This window comes from Coccinella septempunctata, chromosome 3, assembly GCF_907165205.1.
Source record: "Coccinella septempunctata chromosome 3, icCocSept1.1, whole genome shotgun sequence".
Classification (NCBI taxonomy): domain Eukaryota; kingdom Metazoa; phylum Arthropoda; class Insecta; order Coleoptera; family Coccinellidae; genus Coccinella; species Coccinella septempunctata.
Window position 1 is genome coordinate 4,065,338 of NC_058191.1, and position 27,101 is coordinate 4,092,438.

Consider the following 27,101-nt stretch of genomic DNA (forward strand, 5'->3'; position numbering starts at 1 on the left):
ATGGCGATATCGAAATAAATTTATATCTCCGCTAATACTGATGATAGAGCTCTGAAATTGAAACATTATACAGGCACTTTTTTACGTAGAATCCAGTGGCGTGCTCGCCTTTTTAGTCGGATTTTCAATTACGAAGCTATTACCCAAAGTTATGTTTTTTTAAATGGGAACACTAGTTTTCTGTGCAATTTTTTGAAAGCTTAATTTTTACTGATTTCAAAAATATATAACATCATATGGTTCGTATCAATATAAATGATAAAAAATGGTCAAAAACCTTTTTTCTCAATATTTCTATGGTTTCAACTTTTGATGAGCACAGAAAAATATAGCATCGTATGATTACCACTGTCTCCTTCTATAAATCCTCTCATTATTATGAAAATTTATGAAATATATCTTGATTCAAATTTTGTGAAAATTGGTAGAAAGCATGACATTGCCGGAAGGAGACTGCTTTTGTTATAGGAAACTCTATTTTTCTGTGCTCGTCAAAAGTTGAAACCATAGAAATATTGAGAAAAAAGGTTTTTGACCGTTTTCTATTATTTATATTGATACAAACCATATGATGTTATATATTTTTGAAATCAGTAAAAATTAAGCTTTCAAAAAATTGCACAGAGAACTAGTGTTCCCATTTAAGAAAACATAACTTTGGGTAATAGTTTCGTAATTAAAAATCTTTCTGAAAAGGCGAGTACGCCACTGGATTCTACGTAAAAAAGTGCCTGTATAATGTTTCAATTTCAGAGCTCTATCATCAGTATTAGCGGAGATATAAATTTATTTCGATATCGCCATTTTTCCAATTTTTGCTTATAACTCGAAAACAAGAGAAAGTGCCAAAAATCACTACAACTATTGTAAGTTTCTCAGGAAAAGAAAACGAGAATGGGGTATCAGATTTTGTCTATCTCCTCTGGTTTAAAAGCTGTAGTACTAAAACATCGAAATTTGCCCACCCTGTACATAAGGTAACGTAACTTACTAATAATTCGATTTTTGTTAGGTTTACACCAAAAATTTCGAATGAAATTTTTTTTAAATAACTCAGCCTATCTACATTAGTAGATTAGAAGTATACAGGGTGCACCGTCACTCCAAAATAACTTATAAAAAAAATTTTAATTGGTTCACCCTGTAGTTATATTTTTTTAGTTCTTCATAATCTATTAAATTACAAGTGCAACAGTGTAGACCGCATAATTATAACCTCACTTATTCTAGAGTTATCGGGAAATAATTTACGGGAACGTTTTTATTATCAAAATAATTAACAGCAACGAATAGGAATTGCATTAATCCTATTTAATTAATTAAAAATTAAATTGTCTACCTTTTTTTTATTTGACAGCATGCAAGTCTATTATGAAAAGCCGAGTAAACCTAAAACTAAAAAAAATCGAAATATTAGAAGTAACGTTACTTTAGGCAAACCCTGTATAAAAATAATCTGTGAAAGACTGTCATTTTCGGAATTATTGTATGTAATTGATATGTAAGATATCATTGAAGTGGGAGCATCTGCATTTTATTAACACAAAACGTAGGAAACTGGACATAGTGGACATTTTGGTTTTCTCCTTGCAAAAGTAAAGTAGCTATAAATCACTTATTTCGATTTCTTGCAAATCATTTAATCATTCGGTAGAACATCATGAAGTAGCGAAAAGTGTGTTTTATTTTATTTATGATGAATGAGCGTACCTACATGTAATAAACCAAGATGTCCTGTTTGGACTGCTTATTGCAATAAATCTATTCAATAGAAATAATAGGAGTCATCATCAAGACACAACAGATTCCTTGGCTAATACTACAAGTTACACATAGCTTGATCGCTTTATTGACGCATCCATAACGATTTGTTTTCAGTCGATAATCTAGTTATAATAAGCATTCGAATATAATTATTGCAAATTATGATCTATACCTACAGGGTGTCCCACTCTGGGTGTATAAGTCGTTCACTGAGAACGGGTTATAGAATTGTTAAAAAAATTTGGGTACCTTAGGGTTTATTATATTATTATTACTATTAGGTATAATAAACAGTGCGTCCTTGTTGAAATAACGAAGTTTTTAGTATTTTTTCGTATAAAGCAACATTGAAAATATTTTTTTTTCAGATAGATCAGAAGCGTAAACCTAACCCCTCCGTGGGACATCCGGTATACGTCCATTCAATGATTCTGAATAATTATTTCCTCAGTATATTCTGGACTGAAAAAAATCGCATTGATTTCAAACTGTCAAATCGTTGACTGGGCAAATGCAAGTTTTGTGAAACTCGCAATCAAAATTTCTGACTTAAAATTCGGGATTTCGGAGTTGGCCTGTCAGCGCTTTAAATTTTTCTATATGTCGATGTCTAGTTCTGAAACACATTTGTCTAATACTCACCTTTCATAGATAATATTTAAAATAATAAAGTTTTGCTGAATCACTGTTTTTTTGTCAATTTTCTCATTGTTTGGGATTTCAATATCATTTACTGAAAACTTCCGAATAGTCTTCAGGCCATTCTTTTTTTGTCAATTTTCAACATATGTTAATTGTGATACCATAAATTAAAAAAAAAATACCACCTTGAAATTGGCAATTATTTCAAAAAATATAATTTCGTTTCACTTTTCTGAAATGATTATACTTAGGTACTATTCGTTTATTCTCATGTAGGAAGTAAGTATATACTATCGATATTTACAAACACCATGAAAATATTTCATTCTTTCATTATGCCAAGGTGCCCTAGAGTCAATTTCAACAGATTCGATCTAAATAATCAGTTAGTTTTATCGCCTTCCGAAAAAACGGAAAGAGGGAGTTCTTAGAAAGCAAATGCAATATCATCGGACATACTCATACTCTTCCACTTGGTATAAAAGCTCATAGGTGGTGGTATACCATCAACAGTCGTTCTTTTACTTTCCTAGAAATGAAACTACAAGTAAGTGCAGTATTAAGAAATACTCTAGTTTTATGTGTGAACGAACGTATGAGTGCTTTACTTCTGGATGTGATTTTTTCAATTCTATTTTCTGAATTGAAACCAAAAATAGGAAATTTCATTCATTTACTGTAAATATTAGGACACGTTAATTTAAATCGATTTTTGTTAGATAACATCCTCGTAGGGAAGTGAGTGAAGTTGAGTTAATAGTTTTTCGAATACTTGTAGGAATTAAAAATTTTTCTCATGGAAAAAGCTATAAGTAGTGGTACATTTTACATATTGATTTCATATTATTAATTCTCAGCAAGGGGTTGAATAGCTATTTATAATTGTTTCATACAGTATTTTGATTTATTTACATGTAAGACATGAAGAGAACATTCAAGAAAATTCAAATGAAACGTGAATAAATTCCGCTGTTGAAGATCTTTTTCTATAATATTGAAATATATCCGATGGTATGTCTCAAGGAAACATTTATATTTCGTCTCTTTGTGAAAAAACTCAATTTTCTTCTGAGATCAAGCTGTCATAATAAATGGGTTTATTTATGTATCAATCCAGAGTAGTGAAAAAATTTCATATTATTCAGACCTTTCACCTTTTACTGAAATAGAAGTCTTTTTTCAATTTGCACTCTTTCCCAATTTTTTGAAATCCAAATTTAATTATATAAGACATCATTTCATATGAGTTGATTATTAGACACCGGTCAATTTTTCCTTTCGATCTAGTAATAAGTCATCCCTTGTAGATCGTCAGTAGGTATATTTTCGAAGCCGTTTTCGTTATCCTCATCCTCAATTCAGTGATGGCCTTTCATCAGTGAAATGAGAATGTGTATTATTTTATAAAAATCAAATCATCTTGCTTCTTGATATGTTTGGATCAACACATTTGTTTTAACTACTGAAGAAAAATAACAAGTAATAACGAGTATGTAATAAATGGAAAACTCATTCATATATTGTCTTATCAAACGTGGCTCAGATAAAATGGTTGGGATTTAATACTATCAATATCGTTAAAACCCCTAATTGACGTTATTGTTAATGTTCGATGCGTAGATATTCCTTAAAAAACACTAATTATTGCAATCTTTAAATCGAAGGAAGTCACACATACGTTGGCAGCTTCAATTTTTGAATTATTCAATTCAGGTGAATTGATCATATCAGCTGAAAAAGTTAATTCATGAAAATATCAAGGATTAATTTTTTGCGTCCCCAAAATTTGTTTGCAAAACTGTGTTCATTTCTCGACGTTTCACTTCGAGAATTTCACTTCACTCAAGCAATTAGAAAGAGAAAATATAAATGGGAAATGAATATTCAAAAGTTTCAAACTACCTAGTAAATATAATCTAATCCAATCGATAGATTTATTAAAAAATGATGAGTAATGATTTCATTACTGTATATCCAATTGACGATTTGGTTACCTTTTTCTGTTCTCATCTCACGTACCTACAATAAATTTTCAGGGTCTTGCGTTACTGCTACTGGCAGGTCTGGTTTTGGCAGAGAAGAAGGAAGAATCTAAAACTGTCGAAGCTTCTGACAAGAAACAAAACAAAAGAGGTCTCTTCGACTTGGGTTACGGTGGTGGACATGGATTTGATCTTGGTGGAAGTCATGGTATTGAATTAGGAGGTCATGGCTTGGACTTCGGCAGCAGCTATGGAGGTGGTTATGGAGGTGGCTATGGAGGCGGCTATGGAGGCGGCTATGGAGAATCCAAACATATTACTATCACCAAGGAAGTACCATATCCTGTTCCCCATCCTGTACCCTACCCAGTGGAGAAACAAGTACATGTACCATACCCCGTCAAAGTCCATGTTCCAGTAGATCGTCCATACCCAGTACATGTCCCAAAACCATACCCAGTCCCAGTTGAGAAACCAGTACCATACCCAGTAGAGAAACCAGTACCATACCCAGTTAAAGTACCAGTCAAGGTCCCAGTCAAAGTACCATACCCAGTACCTGTACCAAAACCATACCCAGTAGCAGTGCACAAACCATACCCAGTGCCCGTCAAAGTACCTTACTATGTCGAGAAGAAAGTACCAGTCCTGATCCATGGTCATGGAGGGTACGATAGTATCGACTCAGGTAGTTACGGACATGGTGGTTTCGACTTTGGTAGTTATCATCATTGAATAACGACTGATTTGAATAATGTACCTCTGTAAATTTTCCATCTTAATTGTTATGTTATTTTCTTCACCTCATCTCATCTTATCTTATTTATGTTTCTCAAAATAAAATTCTATATTTTTATTGAGTATTTTTTTTCATACCGAAATTTTACCCCCGTTGAAATTGTAATTGCAAGCAATGAAATGTAAAAGTGATGATAGAATTATATCTTTATTTTATTATTATTATTCAATTAAGCTGTGTCCGCCTGATTTGCAGCTCAAATTTTTCTTCAAAGGAAAAATATATCCATGAGCTGAGGACCGCTTAAAAAAGATAAAACTTTTTTTACTGCTCCATATCAACTAATGATGTTAGGACCAATTCAACAGGCGGTCAAATTTCCTTGCATTTTTGAATCATTAACCAATTTCTCCAGATATTTGATCCACGTCCTTGACTGTATATCTTTACTTGACCAATTTCTGTTTGGGGCGTGTTTCGCGTAATGATGAGTTTATACAGAGATACTAAAAACTACATAATAACTAAAAAAGGGAGCAATTTTATGGACAGATGGCAAACACTTGCACGACAACTTCCAATTAGATTGATTCCTTTCTTGGGTATTATTCTAAGTATCTTTGCACCAACTAACCATAAAACTCCATTGCCCTAACAGTATTACAAAAGTGCAAACTATTACATTAAATTCATATTCACATATTATTTGCTTTCTTTTTGCCAGATAATCACAAAAAAAGTTTTGTAAACATCTTAACAATATATAGCTTGCAATACTTACTAATCGATTTGTTTATTGTGTCATAAAGATACTATATCATAAAGGAAACCATAAAGAAACTATACCGATAGGCTAACATACAGGTCTTGTATACCTCTGTAAGGTTTTTTAATTGTTGTTCTGGAAATTCTGTAAATAAGAAGGGTAACATGTAAAGAACTGAAATGTGTATGCTATGATGGTATATTGAAAATTGGTTCATATTATTATTCATATTATTTAATTGTACAAATTCAACTGAGTTTATCAATTCGAAACAATGTATTGCACAGAAATTACACCTTTGCCGTATAACAGATCACCATATACATTTCTGGCCTATTCAAAGCTCTTTTTGTTGTCCATAATTTTAAATTAGTATAAATATTTCATAAATTTCAAATAAAAATATACCACATGGGACAGCGTATTTCATTGATATCAATTGATTTTAAACAATGTTTAGATGAAAACTACCATCTTGATCAAAAAAGAAAACCATAATTTTGTTTTGTCGCTCAGGATGTTTGTTTACTGGTCTCAACAAAGTCGATATTGAAATGAATCCCCAAATGTATGAATGTTGACCAAAAGCGTGCAAGGGTAGAAACATCGTGTTCGATCTGTGCTCGATTTGGAAACGATCTAGACTTCTTAAACCGAATTGTTATAAGTAATGAGACTTGGCTACATTTCTACGATCTAGAAACAAAGCAACAATCGATGGACTGGCGACAGACCTAAGAAGTTTCTTGTCCAAAAATCTGCTGGAAAAGTTCTTGCTTCAGTTTTTTGGAATTGCCATGGAGTAATCATGATTGATTTTTTTGATAAGGGTAGAACAATAACCGGACATTACTATTCCACATTACTGAGCACTCTACGGGAAAAAATTAAAGAGAAAAGACGCGGAAAGCTATCCAAAGGTGTTTTGTTTTTGTAGGATAACGCCCCTGCACACAAATCTCATGTTGTCATGCAAAAAATTCGTGATTTAGGGTTTGAATTACTAGCCTTCCCTTATTCACCAGATTTGGCTCCATCCGACTATCATCTCTTTCCTCAACTGAAAAAAGTTTAAAAGGTCGTAAATTTTCTTCCAACGAGGAAGTAATGAAAGCTGTGGAGGTCTGGTTTGCAGACCAATAGGAAACATTTTTTTTAAAGGTCTAGAGACGTTGCAAGTTCGCTGTAATAAATGTATCCAATTAAGAGAAGAATATGTTGAGTAATAAAATATATTTTGACATTGAAATTTTGTTTTGTTTTATAGTAGGCTAAGAATTTTTCAATATATACTTGTTGTTTTGGGTTAGCTATTGAAGCTGGACGGGAGCTTTATTTTTTTTTCTTTCTGCTGCTCCTGTCTAGCTTCAATAAATCAGTATTATTTTTCCTAATTTTTGTCTGTCTTATAAATATCTATTTTATTTTAGTATGAGTGAGTTGTTAATGCTCCCATTCTCTAATTGGCTTCGGCTGTTGAATGATGTATGACTTAAATAAATAAATGACTTAAATATCTTTTTTCCAGAATTAATGATGAAATGAATGATTTCTTCAACAAAAAAAGCTTATGACCATCAAATGCAAGTCCGTTCTCTATTCCTAGCGATCCTGAATGCTTATGAGGAAGGTGGTGGAAAAAAATCTCTATGTGGAGATTTTCGAGGAAAACTTTCCATATCATGATATTACGATATTAAAATAAGGCATTCTTCAAAATATAATCAAGGCCCTAAAATGGAACATCTTAGAATTTACCTTAATAAACTATTTACGATTTCCAATGTTAGTCCAATATATAGCAATGAATATAATGTACTGAAGAGGAGATATGATTACACTATAACAGAATATACCGAATATAAGTATTATGCTGATGAAAAAGTCACAAAAAAAACAAAAAAGTTTGATAAATTGTGAAATCTCTAATCAGTAGGGGAAAAAATATACAAACTTCTGAGATTCCAAAGGAAATAGTTGAAAATTTCATAAAATTTTTCGATAATTTTGCGAAAAATTATGGATATACAAAAACGGAGCTGAAAAATCATTCTGCCTTTTTACTGATACAAAAAAAGAACTCAAAAATAGTGTTAATATCATCAACGCCAGGAATCATTTCGTTCATGAGAAAATAATAATAAAGTGCCCAAGCAATCTATCTGTTCAATAGCGAAACAACTTTGTCAGTTGTTGAATTAGACCTCTATATACAAAAGTCATAAGGCTAATATATCAAATTACCGTCCGATAAATATTCTCACTGGTTTCCCCGAAATATTCAAGAAAATATTGTTGAATAGTATATTTGGATTTTCCATAAAATTTGGTATTTTCTCTGCTCATCAAAATGAATATATGAAAAATAGAAGTAGTGAATACAGATACTTACCTCTATATTTAGCTTATTGAAGAACGTAATAGGTGCCCAGAAAGACGGCAGCATAAAGCTGAGAGAAGTTTTTCATTATTTCTATTAGATCGAGCTGTAATCAAACAATACATCAATAAACTTATGGTTCATAGTGTCATTACATTACGATGGTAGGGATCGTAAAATGGCACATTAGCTATTTTTTCTGGATAAAGTTTTCGAATTTACCATATTTGAAAGGGTGTATGCGTTTCAAAAAGTTAAGTAGGGGAGACTAGGGAGCATTGATACATGGGGAGGCTTGATACAGGCTTATATCCGCGATCTGTAGCCGTTTTCAAAAGTATTATACTAGTGAACACTATTCTTTGGCAGAGGGCATTGCGTGACGTTAATCTGTAAGGCTAACAGTAGTTTGTTTGTGAAATATTCAACGAAGAGTGTTTCGAGGTGAGAAATTGTAAGTTTTTACTCAAGTTACCTAAGGGTTTTATGATCATGCATTGATTCTTCGGCATAAACAAACATTTCACTGGGAAATATGCATAAAACTACTCAATTTACAGTTTTATTCGCTTTTCAAAATATATGGGTATAAGATGAAAACATAAATCACTTTAAAAATTGCTTTCAGGGAGGTTTGAGACATTTGTCGTGGGGAGGCCTGATACATGTATCATCTTCAAAAAATATTCCGTAGCTAGTTGGATAGGCCTACATGAAGGCGTCTTCACCATCCAACATATCAAAGGGATTTTTAAAAACCGTACAAACCCCATGTATTTAACGAGCCAGTATCATTGCTGACCTACCTACTGAGCTGAATAATCCTCTCGATTTCTCTCCCAGTACATCGTATCAATCCTCCCATATGTGGGGAGGCTTGAGACAGTTTGCATGTTTTTGTGTTCAACGTTCTGTACAGAATAAGATGTTTATGTTTTGCGTCTTCTATATTTATTTTGTTGAACGATTAATTGAAGAATTATATAATATAAGAAAAGTCCTGCTTCTTCATATAATTCAGTTTCCAGAATAAAAATTCCAAAAAACGTATCAACCCTCCCCAGTCTCCCCTATTTCATTACGAAATGGAATATTGCTACCCTAATTACTTTTAGTAAGAAGGACAGTGGGTTAATTCATCTATATCTTGCAAAGAAATTATGAAAATAAATTTGCAAGAAAAAGTTATTCTTCGAATGCAGACACCGTGTCATAATTTCTATGCGTACTCTTCATGATATAAAAGCCTAAGCAGCTAGTGTACCATCAACAGTCGTTACTTCACCTTCACAAAGATGAAACTACAAGTAAGTGGAATAGGCTTACGGCTTACCTACACAGAATTATGTGAAAATATTTCCGTGAAGGATGTGCTCTAAAGTGATTGTGTAAACGGAATTGCTTCTAAAATATTTTCAGGAATTGGATTTTAATACTACATAGTATATGTTTTTTACGCTACTATTATGAATTGAAATATCCTAAACGAATTTGTTAAGTGTTCATATTGTTAAACATATCAACCAAGGAATTTTATGAAGAGCACCAAATTGGTGGGATGACGCATAGATATCGAATCATTTCGAAAACGAATTTTAAGTAATCGAGTTTGTCCACCTTTCAAAAATCTCGGAAAGATTGATTTCTCCATCGTTTTTCTCTGGAAATCGCAGCTATAGTTTTCTAACTTAAACCTTGAAATTATTCCACTTCAGTTACCTGCAATTTAAAAGAATTTGACTGAAGTAGGCCCTCTCATTGCCATACTTTTCACCAAATTCTAATTCTTGTTGAAAATGTTGAATTAATCAGTAATGCGGTAAAAATTATTCTAATGAGCAAATGGTTTAAGTTCTCCATGATAATTACTGATTTCCAACCTATGTATTACTTTAACTCATTGCCTGCTTGCAGCTAGCTGAATTTTTTTCATTTTCACTTATTATGCTTTTGTTTTATTAGGGTCTTGCGTTACTGTTACTGGCAGGTCTGGTTTTGGCAGAGAAGAAGGAAGAATCTAAAACCGTCGATGCTTCTGACAAGAAACAAAACAAAAGAGGTCTCTTCGATTTGGGTTACGGTGGTGGACATGGATTTGATCTTGGTGGAAGTCATGGTATTGAATTAGGAGGTCATGGCTTGGACTTCGGCAGCAGCTATGGAGGTGGTTATGGAGGTGGCTACGGAGGCGGCTATGGAGAATCCAAACATATTACCATCACCAAGGAAGTACCATATCCTGTTCCCCATCCTGTACCCTACCCAGTGGAGAAACAAGTACATGTACCATACCCCGTCAAAGTCCATGTTCCAGTAGATCGTCCATACCCAGTACATGTCCCAAAACCATACCCAGTACCAGTAGAGAAACCAGTCCCATACCCAGTAGAGAAACCAGTACCATACCCAGTTAAAGTACCAGTCAAGGTTCCAGTCAACGTACCATACCCGGTAGCTGTGCCAAAGCCATACCCAGTACCAGTACACAAACCATACCCAGTGCCCGTTAAAGTTCCTTACATCGTCGAGAAGAAAGTACCAGTCCTGATCCATGGTCATGGAGGGTACGATAGTATCGACTCAGGTAGTTACGGACATGGTGGTTTCGACTTTGGTTATCATCATTGAATAACGACTGATTGAAATATTGTGCCTGTTTAACTTTTCTATCTTAAGTGTTGTGAGTTTTTCTCTCCCTCGTTTTATATATTCTTTATTTATGTTTCTCAAAAATAAAATTCTATATTTCTATGAAGTGTATTTTTTGAAGCATCAAGCAATATGGATGGGGTGGGAAAATTCAGGTATCCTTCAAGTTCCAGTAGGGATATCGAGCCCTAAAAGAGCCCAAAAATAAAATTCATTGTGCATTCAAGTGCAGACAAGAATTGATCTGTTTCAGGATTTTGTTGCCAAATATTTCACTTCTGAGAAAATGAATCTGTTCCATAATTTTGACGCGCACTGTATTACATGTATTGTAGACAAAAAGACAGATAGGGACTTGGTAAGCGTAACAGACGAGGTGATACTCAGGCTCAAATTTGTCAAGATGAATCCACATTCTTATATGGGTGAAAAAGCCTCCCAACGTTTATACAGGATGGGGTGTGAAGGAATATTTGCGAAAGTGATGCCTTGGCAAGAAATTTGTCGGTCTTCCATATAATTTTTCTTGACCTACCCCTGTTTAGAAAAAGCAATTTTCAATTTTTGAATTCGATTGAAAAGGGAAGAAATAGGGCCAAAAGAGAATATCAAAGGGAAGTATTGGATGAAAGAAGACATGATGGAAGGACGAAGAACATACAAGAACAAAAATGTTCAGAAGTATAGGGAGAATAATAGTAGTATAAATAAAAAAGAAAATCAGACAGGCTAACAAGTATGGTTGAAGAGGAAGTGCGAAGAAATGGAGGAGTAAGTTAGTGAAGTAACCAGGAAGTTTAAAAGAAAACACAGAACTTCAATAGTTGATAACAACAATAGATACATTAAATACCACAATTATTCAAAAGTGTAGATCCAAGGGAATAATATGAGATAAGTTATGAACTAGAGACAGCGCACCAGATAAACTGAAATATAAAGTAATATGTATCATCACGAACTGATAGAAGAAAATTCAGGATCATATGATATTCCTAAAAGTTAATTGAACTGCTGGATAAAATCAATATGAAATAGTTATTTAATGCACTAGGATATTAATGAAAGCGATTAATGATTGAGATATCATCGTTCGAGATCATTAATCGCTCAATTAATAAACGAGTTGATTACAAGATTCTTCCGTCGACCACATTTTGAATTGAATGTGAATTCTTGATTGCAAGAATTTTCTCTCGATACCTAGTCAATTTCGACACCTTACAAATTTTCTATGTTCGTATCGGAATGTTGATATTTTTTATGCGGCCGATCGAACAATTCGAGAAGTCCATAGAGGCCATATTCGAGTTGTGACATTTTGAGTTAATCACATTGATATCATATTGATATCGTTCTCTATACCTATAATATCTGTGAAAAAATGTGTGGAGCTGGTGGAAGCTGGAGTTGTAGTACATAGATATATTGATTACTCTCGAACATCATAATTTTTCTTCAACCTCCACAATTCATCTCTTCTCAATTCATCCGCTAGGTACTACGAAAATCAATGCGACATACAAATAAAATAATTATTTGGGTAGCTGCTGAATACTTCTAGGTTCGATTACCCATGACAATAATGCATTAATAGGAAATTAACCAACAAAAGGCTTCATTAACAGCTAATTTCGTGTACGTTAAACAGTGCTATTATTAAGAGGTCGGTGGAAAAATCATTTTACCTGTTTACTGATACAGAAAAAGAACTTATCACTAGTGTTAACTTCATCAAAACCAAGAATCCCTTCATTCATGACAAAATAATAATAAAAGTGCTCAAGAAATCTATCTATTCAATAGCGAAACAACTGTCAGTTGTTGCATCAAGCTTCTGTGGAGGGTGTATCTCCTGACTCTCAAAAAGTCACGAGGCTTATTGCTAAGATGTCTAAAACTCTGGTGTATTCACTGATTCGATTTTGTTTTTAATTCCGTGGGGATATGGGATCAGTTTCGTTTTTCCCACTGTAGGTAGCGCTGTTTGGAATTTGACAGAGCATTGTCAATTGATATTTGAAAATAATTTGAATACTTCCTACGACTCACGAATATGTTCTATTTATAAACGATTATTGGTGTGTGAAAATGTATTAGTTTCGAGAAAGGGATGTAGAACATTCATTTATTCAACATGTCGTTCAGTTTTCTGTATGATATAGCTAACTAAGTTTTATGGAAACTTCAGCAATGTTTCAAAGAAACTGTATTGGAAATACGTAATGTGAATTGTGAGCATGTATTGAGAATCAGAAATACATAAATCTATTAGAGTCTGTTTCTTAAAATATTTTTCCTGAGTAGTAATAGTAAAAATTCCCTTTCCGTCAACTGAATATATTGGATATTTGACTAATCAATGTTTTATTAATATCATATATTGAATTATCCCCCTCACGAATTCAATTTGTCAAACGGAAATTATCTTTAAGAAAAATAGTAAATACTCCTTCGAACCCTTATTCGATAGTGTTGAAGTATTGACTGATTTGTTTTTACAACGAAAATTAAACTGTAAATCACAAATATTCCTTAACAGTTCACAAAATATGGGTCAGTTCATATTATGAACTCGTTGATCGATATTCGATATAAACCCAAAACAAAATAAAACGAGAGAGTATCATTGGACTTCCTCTGGTAGAACAAGGATAGAACGAATCAAATGACATGGTGGTGCCGCCACGAAACTGATCCCATATCCCCGATTTTATAGTAGAGTTCCAGAATTACATCTCGGAGGAAAGAGAGCCAGCAGACTTTGCTCTGATTCGTAGATAGACGTAGATCTACGCTCTGATTGGACGGTATTGACGTAACAGATTGAAAAGATGGAAAAGATGTGATTCTGGAACGAGGCATCTGAAATGTTGATGCTTGCAAAAAGTGACAAGTGCACACACCAGTGTTTTAGACATCTCACTTATTGCTTATATGTCAAATTACCTCCCGATTAGTATTCTCACTGGTTTCCCCGAAATATTTGAGAAAATACTGTTGAATAAAACACCTATTTGAATTTTCAATGGAATTTGATATTTTCTCTCCTCATCAAGATGAATTCATGAAAAAAAAGAATAGTAAATACCTCTACAAGTTTTTTATTATTTCTATTAGATCCAGCTGTAAGCAAACCATACATCAATAAACTTGTGGATCATAGAGTCATTACATTACGATGGCATGCAGGGAATGTAAAATGGCACATTAACTATGAATGGGTTTCTGGCCAAAATTTCCGAATTTACTATATTTGAAAGGGTGTATATGTTACAAAACGTTAAGAATTTCATTTCGAAGCGGCATACTGCTACCCTAATTACTTGAAGTAAGAGGGACAGTGGATTAATTCATCTATATCTTGCAAAGAATTTATGAAAACAAATTTGCAAGAAAAAGTTATTCTTCGAATGCAGACACCGTAACATAATTTGTATGCGTAGTCTTCATGATATAAAAGCCCAAGCAGCTAGTGTACCATCAACAGTCGTTAATTCACCTTCACAAAGATGAAACTACATGTAAGTGGAATAGGCTTACCTACACAGAATGATGTGAAAAAATTTCCGTGAAGGATGTGCTCGAAAGTGATTATGTAAACGGAATTGCGTTTGAAATACAAAAACTATTTTCGGGAATTGGATTTTAATACACATATATGTTTTTTACTCTACTACATATTATGAATTGAAACATCCTAAACGAATTTGTTAAGTGTTCATATTGTTAAACATATCACCAAGCAATTTCATGAAGAGCACCGAATTTGTGGGATGACGGATTGATATTGAATCATGAAAATGAATTTTGATGAAGTAATCGAGTTTCTCCACATTTCAAAAACGATAGATTTCTCCATAGTTCTTCTCTGGAAATCGCAGTGAATGCTATCTATAGTTTTGTAACTAAATTATTCCATCTCAGTCATCTGCAATTTAAAAAAAATTGATTGAATTAGGTGATCTCACTGCTCTCGTTGTTTGGTTTCAACTGAACTACATACTTTTTACGAAATACAAATTCTTGTTGAAGATCTTAAATCAATCAGTAATGAGGAAAAAATTACTAAAAAGAGCAAATCGTGTACGTTTTTTATTATCCTTAGATACTCATTTTCGACTTATTACTCAACTAATTGACTGCTTGCAGCTGGCTGAAAGAATTTTTTCCATTTTCATGACATCACCTATTTTGTTTTTCTTTTACTAGGATCTTGCGTTACTGCTACTGGCAGGTCTGGTTTTGGCAGAGAAGAAAGAAGATTCTAAAGCCGTCGAATCATCCGACAAGAAACAAAACAAAAGAGGTCTCTTCGACTTGGGTTACGGTGGTGGACATGGATTTGATCTTGGTGGAAGTCATGGTATTGAATTAGGAGGTCATGGCTTGGACTTCGGCAGCAGCTATGGAGGTGGTTATGGAGGTGGCTATGGAGGCGGCTATGGAGAAACCAAACATATTACCATCACCAAGGAAGTACCATACCCTGTTCCCCATCCTGTACCTTACCCAGTGGAGAAACAAGTACATGTACCATACCCCGTCAAAGTCCATGTTCCAGTAGATCGTCCATACCCAGTACATGTCCCAAAACCATACCCAGTACCAGTAGAGAAACCAGTCCCATACCCAGTAGAGAAACCAGTACCATACCCAGTTAAAGTACCAGTCAAGGTCCCAGTCAACGTACCATACCCAGTAGCTGTGCCAAAGCCATACCCAGTACCAGTACACAAACCATACCCAGTGCCCGTTAAAGTTCCTTACATCGTCGAGAAGAAAGTACCAGTCCTGATCCATGGTCATGGAGGGTACGATAGTATCGACTCAGGTAGTTACGGACATGGTGGTTTCGACTTTGGAAGTTATCATCATTGAATAACGACTGATTGAAATAATGTGCCTGTTTAACTTTTCTATCTTAAGTGTTATGCATATGATTTTCTCTCCCTCATTTTATATATTGTTTATTTATGTTTCTCAAAAATAAAATTCTATATTTCTATGAAGTGAATTTTTTGAATCATCAGGCGATATGGATAGGATGGGAAAATTCGGGTAACCTTCAAGTTCCAGTCAGAGAAGCGAGCCCTAAAAAAGCTCAAATAAAATTCAGTGTGCATTCAAGTGCACACAAAAATTGACCTGTTTCAGGATTTTTTTGCCGAATATTTCTCTTCTGAGAAAATGAATTTGTTCCATAATTTTGACGCTCACTGTATAGCATTTATCATTATAGACAGAAAGACAGATGAGGACTTGGTTAGCGTAACACACGAGGTGATAATCAAATTTGTTCAAATTTGTCAAGAAGTATCCGCATACTTATACGGTTGAAAATGCCTCCCCACGCTTGTACAGGGTGGGGTGTAAAGGAATAGTTGAGAATGTGATGCCTGGCAAGAAATTTCTGGATTTTTCATATAATTTTTCTTGACCTGCCCTATTTAGAAAAAGTAATTTTCAATTTTTGAATTCGATTGAAAAAAAAAAGAAATAGGGTCAAAAGAGAATATCAAAGAGGAGTATTGGATGAAAAAAGTCATAGTGGACATGATGGATGAACGAAGAACATACAAAAACAAAAATGTTTAGAAGGATAGGGAGAATAATAGTAGTATAAATAAAAAAGAAAATCTAACAACTAACTAACAAGTGTGGTTGAAGGGAAAGTGCGAAGAAATGGAGGAGTAACAAAGGAAGAATGATATATCATTGTGCACTGCATACGTAAAATAAAGGAAGTTTAAGGAAGGATGTTTAAAAGAAAACACATAACTCCAATAGTTGATGACAACAATAGTTATAATAAACACAGCAATTATTCAAAAGTTTAGATCTTTAGATGCAAGGGAATAAATATGAGATATGAACTATAGAGACAGCGCACCAGAGAAATTGGAATAAGAAGTAATATGTGTCATCACGAACTGATAGAAAAAAGTTCAGGATCATATGATATTCCTAAGAGTTGATTAAACTGCTGGATGAAATCAATATAGAAAGTGTTTTGAAGATATCTTCCAAAATAGCAAGTAAATGATAAGAGAGATGTTCATAAAAGTTCTGAGCATTAAATTTTGCGTCGAATGCCATCAAGAGCTCAATTTTTCGCACCATTTGAAAACAATTAACTTCCAACGTTTCAATCAACATTAGAAAAATGACCTGTCGCATACAAAAATATCATAACTCTGGTACCCCAAGATCCAAATTTGGATTTGTAGAGTCAACCACGACGAATTAAAAAAAATTGCAAATTTTACACAATAGTTTACTATTTTCACGACGGAAGCTATTCCTTACTTTTCAATTTCGGAAATAATACTTTCCTATTCTGAAAATTTTCACGAGACTAGATATGAGATCAAAAAAAAACTCGTCTCTTTCGTCAAGGAAACGAGAAAGAAAGAGAGGACGAGACTCTGGTGGATTTATACTCAGCGACTTAAGATGGTTTATTAACCATCTCAGATTCAATAGCCGCTTTTTCTTGGAATTCACCGAAAATCTATCAGTACAAGTCTCAATCTTTGGTAATGCTTAGTTGTACAGTTATGATTTCTCGAAAATGGGCAGTTCAGATCTTGAACAGCTAAACTGAATCGTTCATTAATTTCGTTAATATCTACGAAGGATCCTTTTTTCTCTTGAATGATCCATGAAAACTAGACCTAGAGAGAGGGAGAGAGAGAAAGCCTATTAATACGGCATTTGAAGGTTTGCAGTTTAAAGCTTTTATATCTAAAAAATTGATTTTTGCTGTCCTAACCTATAAGAGCCAAACCTAACCCTAGAATCATTCATTTCACATCCAACAATAACACCGACACAAAAAAGATGCACATTATACAATATACGTATGCGTTTTGATGCATTTAATCCGAATTTGAGGCCCACATGGTTCGTACCTACCCTCCAATTTTGAAAATGGTTGTAGTTATTTTGAATAATTTTTGAGTAGCTATAAATTTACTCTTTATTGACATCCACATTCTTTGACATCCATCTTCTTGCTATAATTTGTAGTTCCATCTACTCGTTTTCTTCGTTTGAGATTTTTCAGAACTGATTAATGGGACAAAATGTTCGAAATCCGATCTACATTCACAAGGTAGGTAAACATTGCTGTCTTAATTTCTCTGAGTAGGTACGAATATAATTTGTTAAATAATTAATCATCAATTTCTTCCATAGGGATAGGAATGTTGAAATTAAAATTCGCAAGCAAAAGAATTACTTCAAAGGCAGACACCGTATCATCATGATATAAAAGCCCAAGCAGCTAGCCTACCATCAACAGTCGTTAATTCACCTTCACAAAGATGAAACTACAAGTAAGTGGAATAGGCTACCAAACATAAGTGTGTGAAATTAGTTGGGTGCTTTTGACTCAACAATCAGATTCAATTAGTGACAGTGATTGCCTGATTATGTTGGGATTACTCCTTTAATACCAGATTGATAATATCAATTTTTTTTTCATATAAAGTGACACTTTTTAAAACTAACTGACATTTTGAAACGTTTTACTTTTCGTAATCAGTTACGAAAAGTAAAATATTTGGCAGCTGATGAGCTTTTCCCAACTGAATGTACAAATAACTATTATTTTTTGTAAACGATTTGTCTTGTACCCTACGATTGGAATTTTGAGGGTTTTTTCATGATTTACATTCAAAATCATTTATATCATCATGTTGCTTCATCCTCGACCGTAGACTATTAAGTCTAACCGTTTTCCATATCTGACATCTCATTAGCTCTGCGTATCCATCTGACATCTTACGAATTATATGTAATGTACAGTCCCTGGCCAGTTTATTAGACGCACTGAGGATTTTTTTTATATTTACTGGTATTGCTCGAGGAAAAAGCAGAATATTTGAATTTCATTTCCACAGAATGTTAGTTTCATCTACGACTCTCATTAAATTGTTCTATTTGGCATTTATTTTTGATGTTGTAGTATTAGTACTTAAGCATGAATCAGTACTATGTCTTCCAGTGGACGTCTTGCATTCTGCAGGTTCGGACGTTATTTCGATAATCCACATATGAAATCATTATCTTCGAATGCAGCAAACCGAACAATTCTGCATTGATAGTATGAAGCTCTCATAGCTACACAGGGTGGCTCAGCAAAATATTAGAATTTCATGTTTAATCATCAATAAATCAATATTTTTTATTGAATATGATATATTATATGTGAAAACCATTTACAGATTAAGTATATGTAACATATACATTCAATTTAATAATTCAATATTGAGATTTTGCATCGAATCAATGCGTCTAATAATATGGCCAGGGACTGTAAGTAGGTATGCTTTATCTCCATCTATTTCTTTTATGAAATTCGGCATCAGTCTATAAATAGTCTCAGGTAAAAGAAGTATTTTGAGGAAAGCCTCTAGCAGCATCAGCTGCGATCAACCCTACAATGATTTTAACCCATCGGAATAAAGAAACGGTCGTATAACGCGATCCTTCTCTCTTTTATGCATTTCATTCTGCTTAGTTTTTACTTTTGAGCAATTTAGTTAGAGTCTTTAAATTGTTCCGTTTTATTTGTTAGTAATATTTGGCGTGTGATTCATTTTGAAAAGATTACCAACTTGAATCCTTCGAGAAAAAATATGTTTGATAATATGGGGATAATATAACGAGAGTTTTTTCTATAATTTCAATTACCTATTGATAAAAATTTATTGGTAATGATTGATTTGGTACTGACCAAGCACGTAGTTCACTAGACACAACTCACTATGATAATTTTTTTTTTCTTTGATGATACTGTCACTAGCTGTTCCTGAGATGAATTGATATTCATCATTCATCATTGCAATTTTTTTTGTTCATCGGCGTCTTTATGTATTAAGAATGGAGAATAATCAATCCAATATCAGTCACGAGCAAACAATGTATTCTCTCTAAATTCAATAATCTGTCCTTTCGGTAGGGTCTTGCGTTACTGCTACTAGCAGGTCTGGTTTTGGCAGAGAAGAAGGAAGAATCTAAAACCGTCGAAGCTTCTGACAAGAAACAAAACAAAAGAGGTCTCTTCGACTTGGGTTACGGTGGTGGACATGGATTCGATCTTGGTGGAAGTCATGGTATTGAATTAGGAGGTCATGGCTTGGACTTCGGCAGCAGCTATGGAGGTGGTTATGGAGGTGGCTATGGAGGCGGCTATGGAGAAACCAAACATATTACCATCACCAAGGAAGTACCATATCCTGTTCCCCATCCTGTACCCTACCCAGTGGAGAAAAAAGTACATGTACCATACCCCGTCAAAGTCCATGTTCCAGTAGATCGTCCATACCCAGTACATGTCCCAAAACCATACCCAGTCCCAGTTGAGAAACCAGTCCCATACCCAGTAGAGAAACCGGTACCATACCCAGTTAAAGTACCAGTCAAGGTTCCAGTCGAAGTACCATACCCTGTAGCTGTGCCAAAGCCATACCCAGTACCAGTACACAAGCCATACCCAGTGTCCGTTAAAGTTCCTTACATCGTCGAGAAGAAAGTACCAGTCCTGATCCATGGTCATGGAGGGTACGATAGTATCGACTCAGGTAGTTACGGACAAGGTGGTTTCGACTTTGGAAGTTATCATCATTGAATAACGACTGATTAAAATATTGTGCCTGTTAAACTTTTCTATCTTGAGTGTTGTGTGTTTTTCTCTCCCTCGTTTTATATATTCTTTATTTATGTTTCTCAAAAATAAAATTCTATATTTCTATGAAGTGTATTTTTTGAAGCATCAAGCGATATGGATGGGGTGGGAAAATTCGGGTAAAATTCAAGTTCCAGTAGGGATATCGAGCCCTAAAAGAGCCCAAAAATAAATTTCAGTGTACATTCAAGTGCACACAAAAATTGACCTGTTTCAGTATTTTGTTGCCAAATATTTCTTTTCTGAGAAAATGAATCTGATCCATAATTTTGACGCACACTGTATAGTATTTAGCATTGTAGACAAAAAGACAGATAGGGACTTGGTAAGCGTAACACACGAGGTGATACTCAGGTTCAAATTTGTCAAGAAAAATCCGCATACTTATATGGTTGAAAATGCCTCCTGACGCTTATACAGGGAAAAGGGAATAGTTGCGAAAGTGATGCCTTTTCAAGAAATTTGTGGGTCTTTCATATAATTTTTCTTGACCTGCCCCTCTTTAGAAAAAGCAATTTTCAATTTTTGAATTCGATTGAAAAAAAAAAGAAATAGGGCCAAAAAAGAATATCAAAGGGAAGCATTGGATGAAAGAAGTCATTGTGGACATGATGGAAGAACGAAGAACATACAAGAACAAAAATGTTCAGAAGTATAGTGAAGAATAATAGTAGTATAAATAAAAAAGAAAATCAGACAGGCTTTCAAGTTTGGTTGAAGAGAAAGTGCGATGAAATGGAGAAGTAAGTTAGTGAAATAACCAGGAAGTTTAAAAGAAAACACACGACTTCAATAGTTGATGACAACAATAGATACCCACATTAAATACAACAATTATTCAAAAGTGTAGATGCAAGGGAATAATATGAGATAAGTTATGAACTAGAGACAGCGTACCAGAGAAACTGAAATATGAGGTAATATGTATCATCACGAACTGACAGAAGAAAATTCTGGATCATATGATATTCCTGTTCCTAAAAGTTGATTGAACTGCTGGATGAAATGAATATGAAATAGTTATTTAATCAACTAGGATTTTAATGAGAGCGATTGATGATTGACATTTCATCGTTCGAGATCATTAATCGCTCAATTAATAAACGAGTTGATTACAAGATTTTTCCGTCGACCACATTTTAAATTGAATGTGAATTCTTGATTGCAAAAATTTTCTATCGATACCTAGTCAAATTTGACACCTTATAAATTTTCTATGTTCATATCGGAATGTTGATATTTATGCGGCCGATCGAACAATTCGAGAAGTACATAGAGGGCATATTAGAGTTGTGACATTTTAAGTAAATCACATCGATATCGTTCCCTATAATATCTGTTAAAGAATGTGTGGAGCTGGTGGAAGCTGGAGTTGTAGTACATAGATATATTGATTACTCTCTAACATCATAATTTTTCTGCAACCTCCACAATTCATCTCTTCTCAATTCATCCGCTTAGTACTGCGAAAATCAATGCGAAATACAAATAAAATAATTATTTGGGAAGCTGCTGAATACTTCTATGTTCGATTACCCATGACAATAATGCATTAATAGGAAATCAAACAATAGAAGGGTTCATTAACTGCTAATTTAGTGAACGTCAAACGGTGCTATTATTAAGAGGTCGGCGGAAAATTGTTTAAAAGATATCTTCCAAATTAACATGTTAATGAAGAGAGAGATGTTCATAAATGTTCGTCTGCGACGAATGAGATCAAGAGCTTAATTATTCGCACCATTTCAAAACAATTAACTTTTCAACGTTTCAATCAACAATAGAAAAATGACCTGTCGCATTCAAAAATATCAAAACTCTGGTACCCCAAGATCCAAATTGGGATTTATAGCCACATCGAATCATAAAAAAAAATCGCAAATTTTACATAATGGTTTACTATTTTCACAAAACTAACGACGGAAATTAATCCTTAGTTTTCAATTTCGAAAATAATACTTTTCTATTGTCAAAATTTTCACGAGACTCGAGATGAGATCGAGAAAAGACTCGTCTCTGTCATCTCGTCAATGAAAGAGATCATGTCTCATCTCGAGTCTCGTCAAGGAAACGCATTGAACTCTAAAAGAACTGGAATGGCATCTCGATGCAGGCAAACTGAGGAAGACTGAAAGGGAAGATGTAGAGCAATCTATCTTTCTCTGCGCTCTGTCAATTGGTTTATAACGATATAAACAAAAACAACTCGGGGCGTTGAAGTGAGACGACTGCTGCGTCCGACGTCTGATATGATGCGGTTATTCGATTGGTTGCGGAACCATTAGAAAGAGATGGGTTGCTCTACATCTTCCGTTTCAGTTGGACACACTTTTCGTCGTATTCCGGTACCTAAGAGGCCATTCCAGTTCTTTTAGAGTTCAATGAGGAAACGAGACAAGACTTTGGTGGATTTATACTCAACGACTTACTTACTAAGTTTATTGACCATATCAGATTTAATAGCCGATTTTTTCTGTGTTGCACGAAGGCGTTGAAAATCTATTAGTAAAAGGCTCAATCTTAGGCAATGCTCAGTTTTACAGTTATGATTTCTCGAAAATGTACTATTCAGATCTTAAATAGCTAAACTGAATCGTTCGGTCATTTCGTTAATATTTTCGAACGGTCCTTTTTTATCTTGAATGACCTAGATAAGGAGTTTACCGTGGACCAACGTAGTGGAGAGACGGGAAGCCTTTCAATACAGCACTTGAAAGTTTGCAGGTCAAATGTTTTTAATGTAAAAATTGTTTTTTGCTATCTCAACATCTAGAAGAGCCAAACCTTACCTAAGAATCATTTATTTCACATCCAACAATAACATCGACACAAAAAAATGCACATTATACCATCTACGTAGGAACCGAATTTGAGATCCATTTGGTTCTTATCTACCCTCAAATTTTGAAAATGGTAGTATTAATTTTGAATAATTTTTGAGTAGCTATAAATTCACTCTTATTGACATCCACATTCTTCTACATCCATCTTTTTTCTTCCTACGATTTTTAGTTCCATTCCCTCGTTTTCTTCGTTTGAGATTTTACAGAACACAGAACTGATTAATGGGACAAAGTGTTCGAAATCCGATGTACATTCACAAGGTAGGTAAACATTGCTGTCTTGATTTCTCTGAGTAGGTACGAATATAATTTGTTAATTAATTAATCATCAATATCTTCCATAGGGATAGGAATGTTGAAATTAAAATTCGCAAGCAAAAGAATTACTTCAAAGGCAGACACCGTATCATCATGATATAAAAGCCCAAGCAGCTACTCTACCATCAACAGTTGTTAATTCACCTTCACAAGGATGAAACTACAAGTAAGTGGAATAGGCTACCAAACACAAGTGTGTGAAATTAGTTGAGTGCTTTTGACTGAATGATCTGATTCAATTAGTGACAGTGATTACCTGATTATGATGGGATTACTCCTTTGATATCATATTGATAATGGCAACTTTTTTCTAATTGTGTCATAGAAAGTGACACTTTTTAAAACTAGTTGACGTTTTGAAACATTTTACTTTTCGTAAACAGTTACGAAAAGTAACATATTTGGCAGCTGATGATGAACAGATACTTGTTTCTGTAGTAAAGGAGTGAAGAATTGAATATTTCAAGATATTGCGAGAGACGCAGATTCATAGCCATATGCCATATTCTATTTGATATGAGAAAAAATATTGTGTGAAACTATTTTTCGTATTTCGCGTTCTTTTGTGTAATTTGCTTCTCTGGTTGCGCTCATTACGAAAAATAATGCTTTTCCCAACCGATTGCACAAATAACAATAATCATTTGTATACGATTTGTCCTGTACCCTACGATTGGAATTTTGAGGATTTTTTAATATTTTGCATTCAAAATCATTTATATCATAATGTAGCTTAATCTACGACTGTAGGCTTTGAAGTATCACCGTTTTCTATATCTGCGTATCAATCTCACTTGCACATTACGAATTATATGTCATGTAATGTAAGAAAATATGCTTTATCTTTATCTATTTTTTTTTACGAGAATCGGCATCAGTCACTCAAGGGTCAGATAAAGGAAGTATTTTGAGGAAAGCCTCTAGCAGTATCAGCTGCCTTCAAATTTTAATAATTTCAACCCATCGGAATAAAGAAACGGTTGTAAAATCCGATCCGATTTAGTTCAGATTGAGTCTTCAGATTGTTTCGTTCCATTTGTTAGTAATATTTGGCGTGTGATTCATTTTGAGAAGATTTCCAACTTGAATTCTTCAAGACAAAATGTGTTTGATAATATAGGGATAATATAACGATACTATAGATAATTTCAATTATCTATTGATAAAAATTTATTGGTAATGATTGATTTGGTACTGACCAAGCATGTAGTTCACTGGACAAAACTCACTATGATAATTTTTTTTCTCTCTGATGTGTTTCACCACCTGATACTGTCACTAGCTGTCCTGAGATGAATTGATATTCATCATTCATCGTTGCATTTTTTGTTTGTTTATCGGGGTCTTTATGTATTCAGAATTGAGAATAATCAATCCAATATCAGTCACGAGCAAACAATGAATTTCTCTAAATTCAATAATCTCTCCTTTCGGTAGGGTCTTGCGTTACTGCTACTGGCAGGTCTAGTTTTGGCAGAGAAGAAGGAAGAATCTAAAACCGTCGAAGCTTCTGACAAGAAACAAAACAAAAGAGGTCTCTTCGACTTGGGTTACGGTGGTGGACATGGATTTGATCTTGGTGGAAGTCATGGTATTGAATTAGGAGGTCATGGCTTGGACTTCGGCAGCAGCTATGGAGGTGGTTATGGAGCTGGCTATGGAGGTGGTTATGGAGGTGGCTATGGAGGCGGCTATGGAGAATCCAAACATATTACCATCACCAAGGAAGTACCATATCCTGTTCCCCATCCTGTACCTTACCCAGTGGAGAAACAAGTACATGTACCATACCCCGTTAAAGTCCATGTTCCAGTAGATCGTCCATACCCAGTACATGTCCCAAAACCATACCCAGTACCAGTCGAGAAACCAGTACCATACCCAGTAGAGAAACCAGTACCATACCCAGTTAAAGTACCAGTCAAGGTCCCAGTCAACGTACCATACCCTGTAGCTGTGCCAAAGCCATACCCAGTACCAGTACACAAACCATACCCAGTGCCCGTTAAAGTTCCTTACATCGTCGAGAAAAAAGTACCAGTCCTGATCCATGGTCATGGAGGGTACGATAGTATCGACTCAGGTAGTTACGGCCATGGTGGTTTCGACTTTGGAAGTTATCATCATTGAATAACGACTGATTGAAATATTGTGCCTGTTAAACTTTTCTATCTTAAGTGTTATGTGTTTTTCTCTCCCTCGTTTTATATATTCTTTAATTATGTTTCTCAAAAATAAAATTCTATATTTCTATGAAGTGTATTTTTTGAAGCATCAGGCGATATGGATAGGGTGAAAAAATTCGGGTAATCTACAAGTTCTAGTCGGGATAATGAGCTGAAAAATGTGTTTGAGCTCTTAATTATGTAATTAAGTGTGCACTCCATTAATTGAATATAGAAATCACTCAAAATCATTCAAAATAACCAAAAATATTTATAGAAATATGCTATAAGGGCCATTTTTCTTCAGGAATGAATGCCGAAGATAAAGGTCACTTTTGTATGTACATACAAAAGACTTCTCCGAAAGTAACGATATATTTGAAATTATATATATTGTTAAAACTCATTATTGAGAGTTATTCTAGAATGTAAGATAAAAATCAACTTTTTCATAAAATTGTCTGAGCTGTACAAAATTGGGGTTGATCATTTTCTTCATCCCTTATAATCGTTTACTCAACGTTCGCCTAAAAGACAGAAGAAAGAAGAAACGGCTTCATTCCGACATTAATCGGTTTCTCAACAGATTAAACACCTAAGCAATCCTTCTCGTAAATCAGTATCGTTATTGGTGATAAGCATTAATTCATCAGATACCTAATTCATCAATTACTACTACTATATTGACGAAAAAAGCATGTTTTTCAATAAAACTTCAAAAACATCGATCACTCCTAGCGTCATAGACCTCAAAAGTTCATGCAAAAGTAAAAATTCGAATTCAAGCATAACGTTTAACATCCCATATTGTGCTCAAACTGTGTCGTTGAGAATCACAACCCATCCAGTAAACCTTAATGTCATACCTACTGCACACAAACCACAGAAACAAGTAAAATGGTCCTAAAAATTGGCAGAATATTTGTGTAAAATTGAGAACACTCAAAGGATTAACAAAAACGTTGACATTATGAAAGTGAAGAAATGTCCAGTTACAAGAAAATAAATCCTTGTCGATAGCAGGACCCAGAAAGAATAATGGAAAGGGAAGGAATGAAAGGAAAATAGCAATAATGGCTGATAATGCAAACAAGCTTAAAATTCTAGAACAAGAACGAAGAAGTTAAGAAATATATTCTGCAGGATGCTGAAGCATGAG

At 34.2% G+C, this 27,101-nt stretch overlaps 2 protein-coding genes across 4 annotated transcripts; both read left to right on the top strand.

Annotated features, from left to right (window-relative positions):
* The first annotated feature begins 2,897 nt into the window (after nt 1-2,897).
* LOC123309486 lies at nt 2,898-15,863 on the top strand. The gene is made up of 5 exons (XM_044892636.1): nt 2,898-2,953; nt 4,443-4,680; nt 10,462-10,887; nt 14,884-15,008; nt 15,135-15,863. The coding sequence occupies exons 1-5, from the start codon at nt 2,942-2,944 to the stop codon at nt 15,801-15,803; spliced, it is 1,470 nt and encodes a 489-aa protein (XP_044748571.1). The 5' UTR covers nt 2,898-2,941; the 3' UTR covers nt 15,804-15,863.
* A 1,880-nt stretch (nt 15,864-17,743) lies between these two features.
* LOC123309840 (tetra-peptide repeat homeobox protein 1-like) lies at nt 17,744-26,030 on the top strand. Of its 3 annotated transcripts, XM_044893123.1 has the most exons (5): nt 17,744-17,828; nt 17,955-18,039; nt 18,123-18,262; nt 19,891-20,116; nt 25,453-26,030. In XM_044893123.1, exons 3-5 carry the CDS (start codon nt 18,251-18,253, stop codon nt 25,905-25,907), a joined length of 693 nt encoding a protein of 230 aa, XP_044749058.1. In that variant the 5' UTR covers nt 17,744-17,828; nt 17,955-18,039; nt 18,123-18,250; the 3' UTR covers nt 25,908-26,030. The 3 variants fall into 3 exon arrangements, with proteins under 3 accessions (XP_044749058.1, XP_044749059.1, XP_044749060.1); XM_044893124.1 differs by lacking the exons at nt 17,744-17,828; nt 17,955-18,039 and adding an exon at nt 18,052-18,071; XM_044893125.1 differs by lacking the exons at nt 17,744-17,828; nt 17,955-18,039; nt 18,123-18,262; nt 19,891-20,116 and adding exons at nt 23,706-23,720; nt 23,804-23,943; nt 25,215-25,416.
* Nucleotides 26,031-27,101: the final 1,071 nt, after the last annotated feature.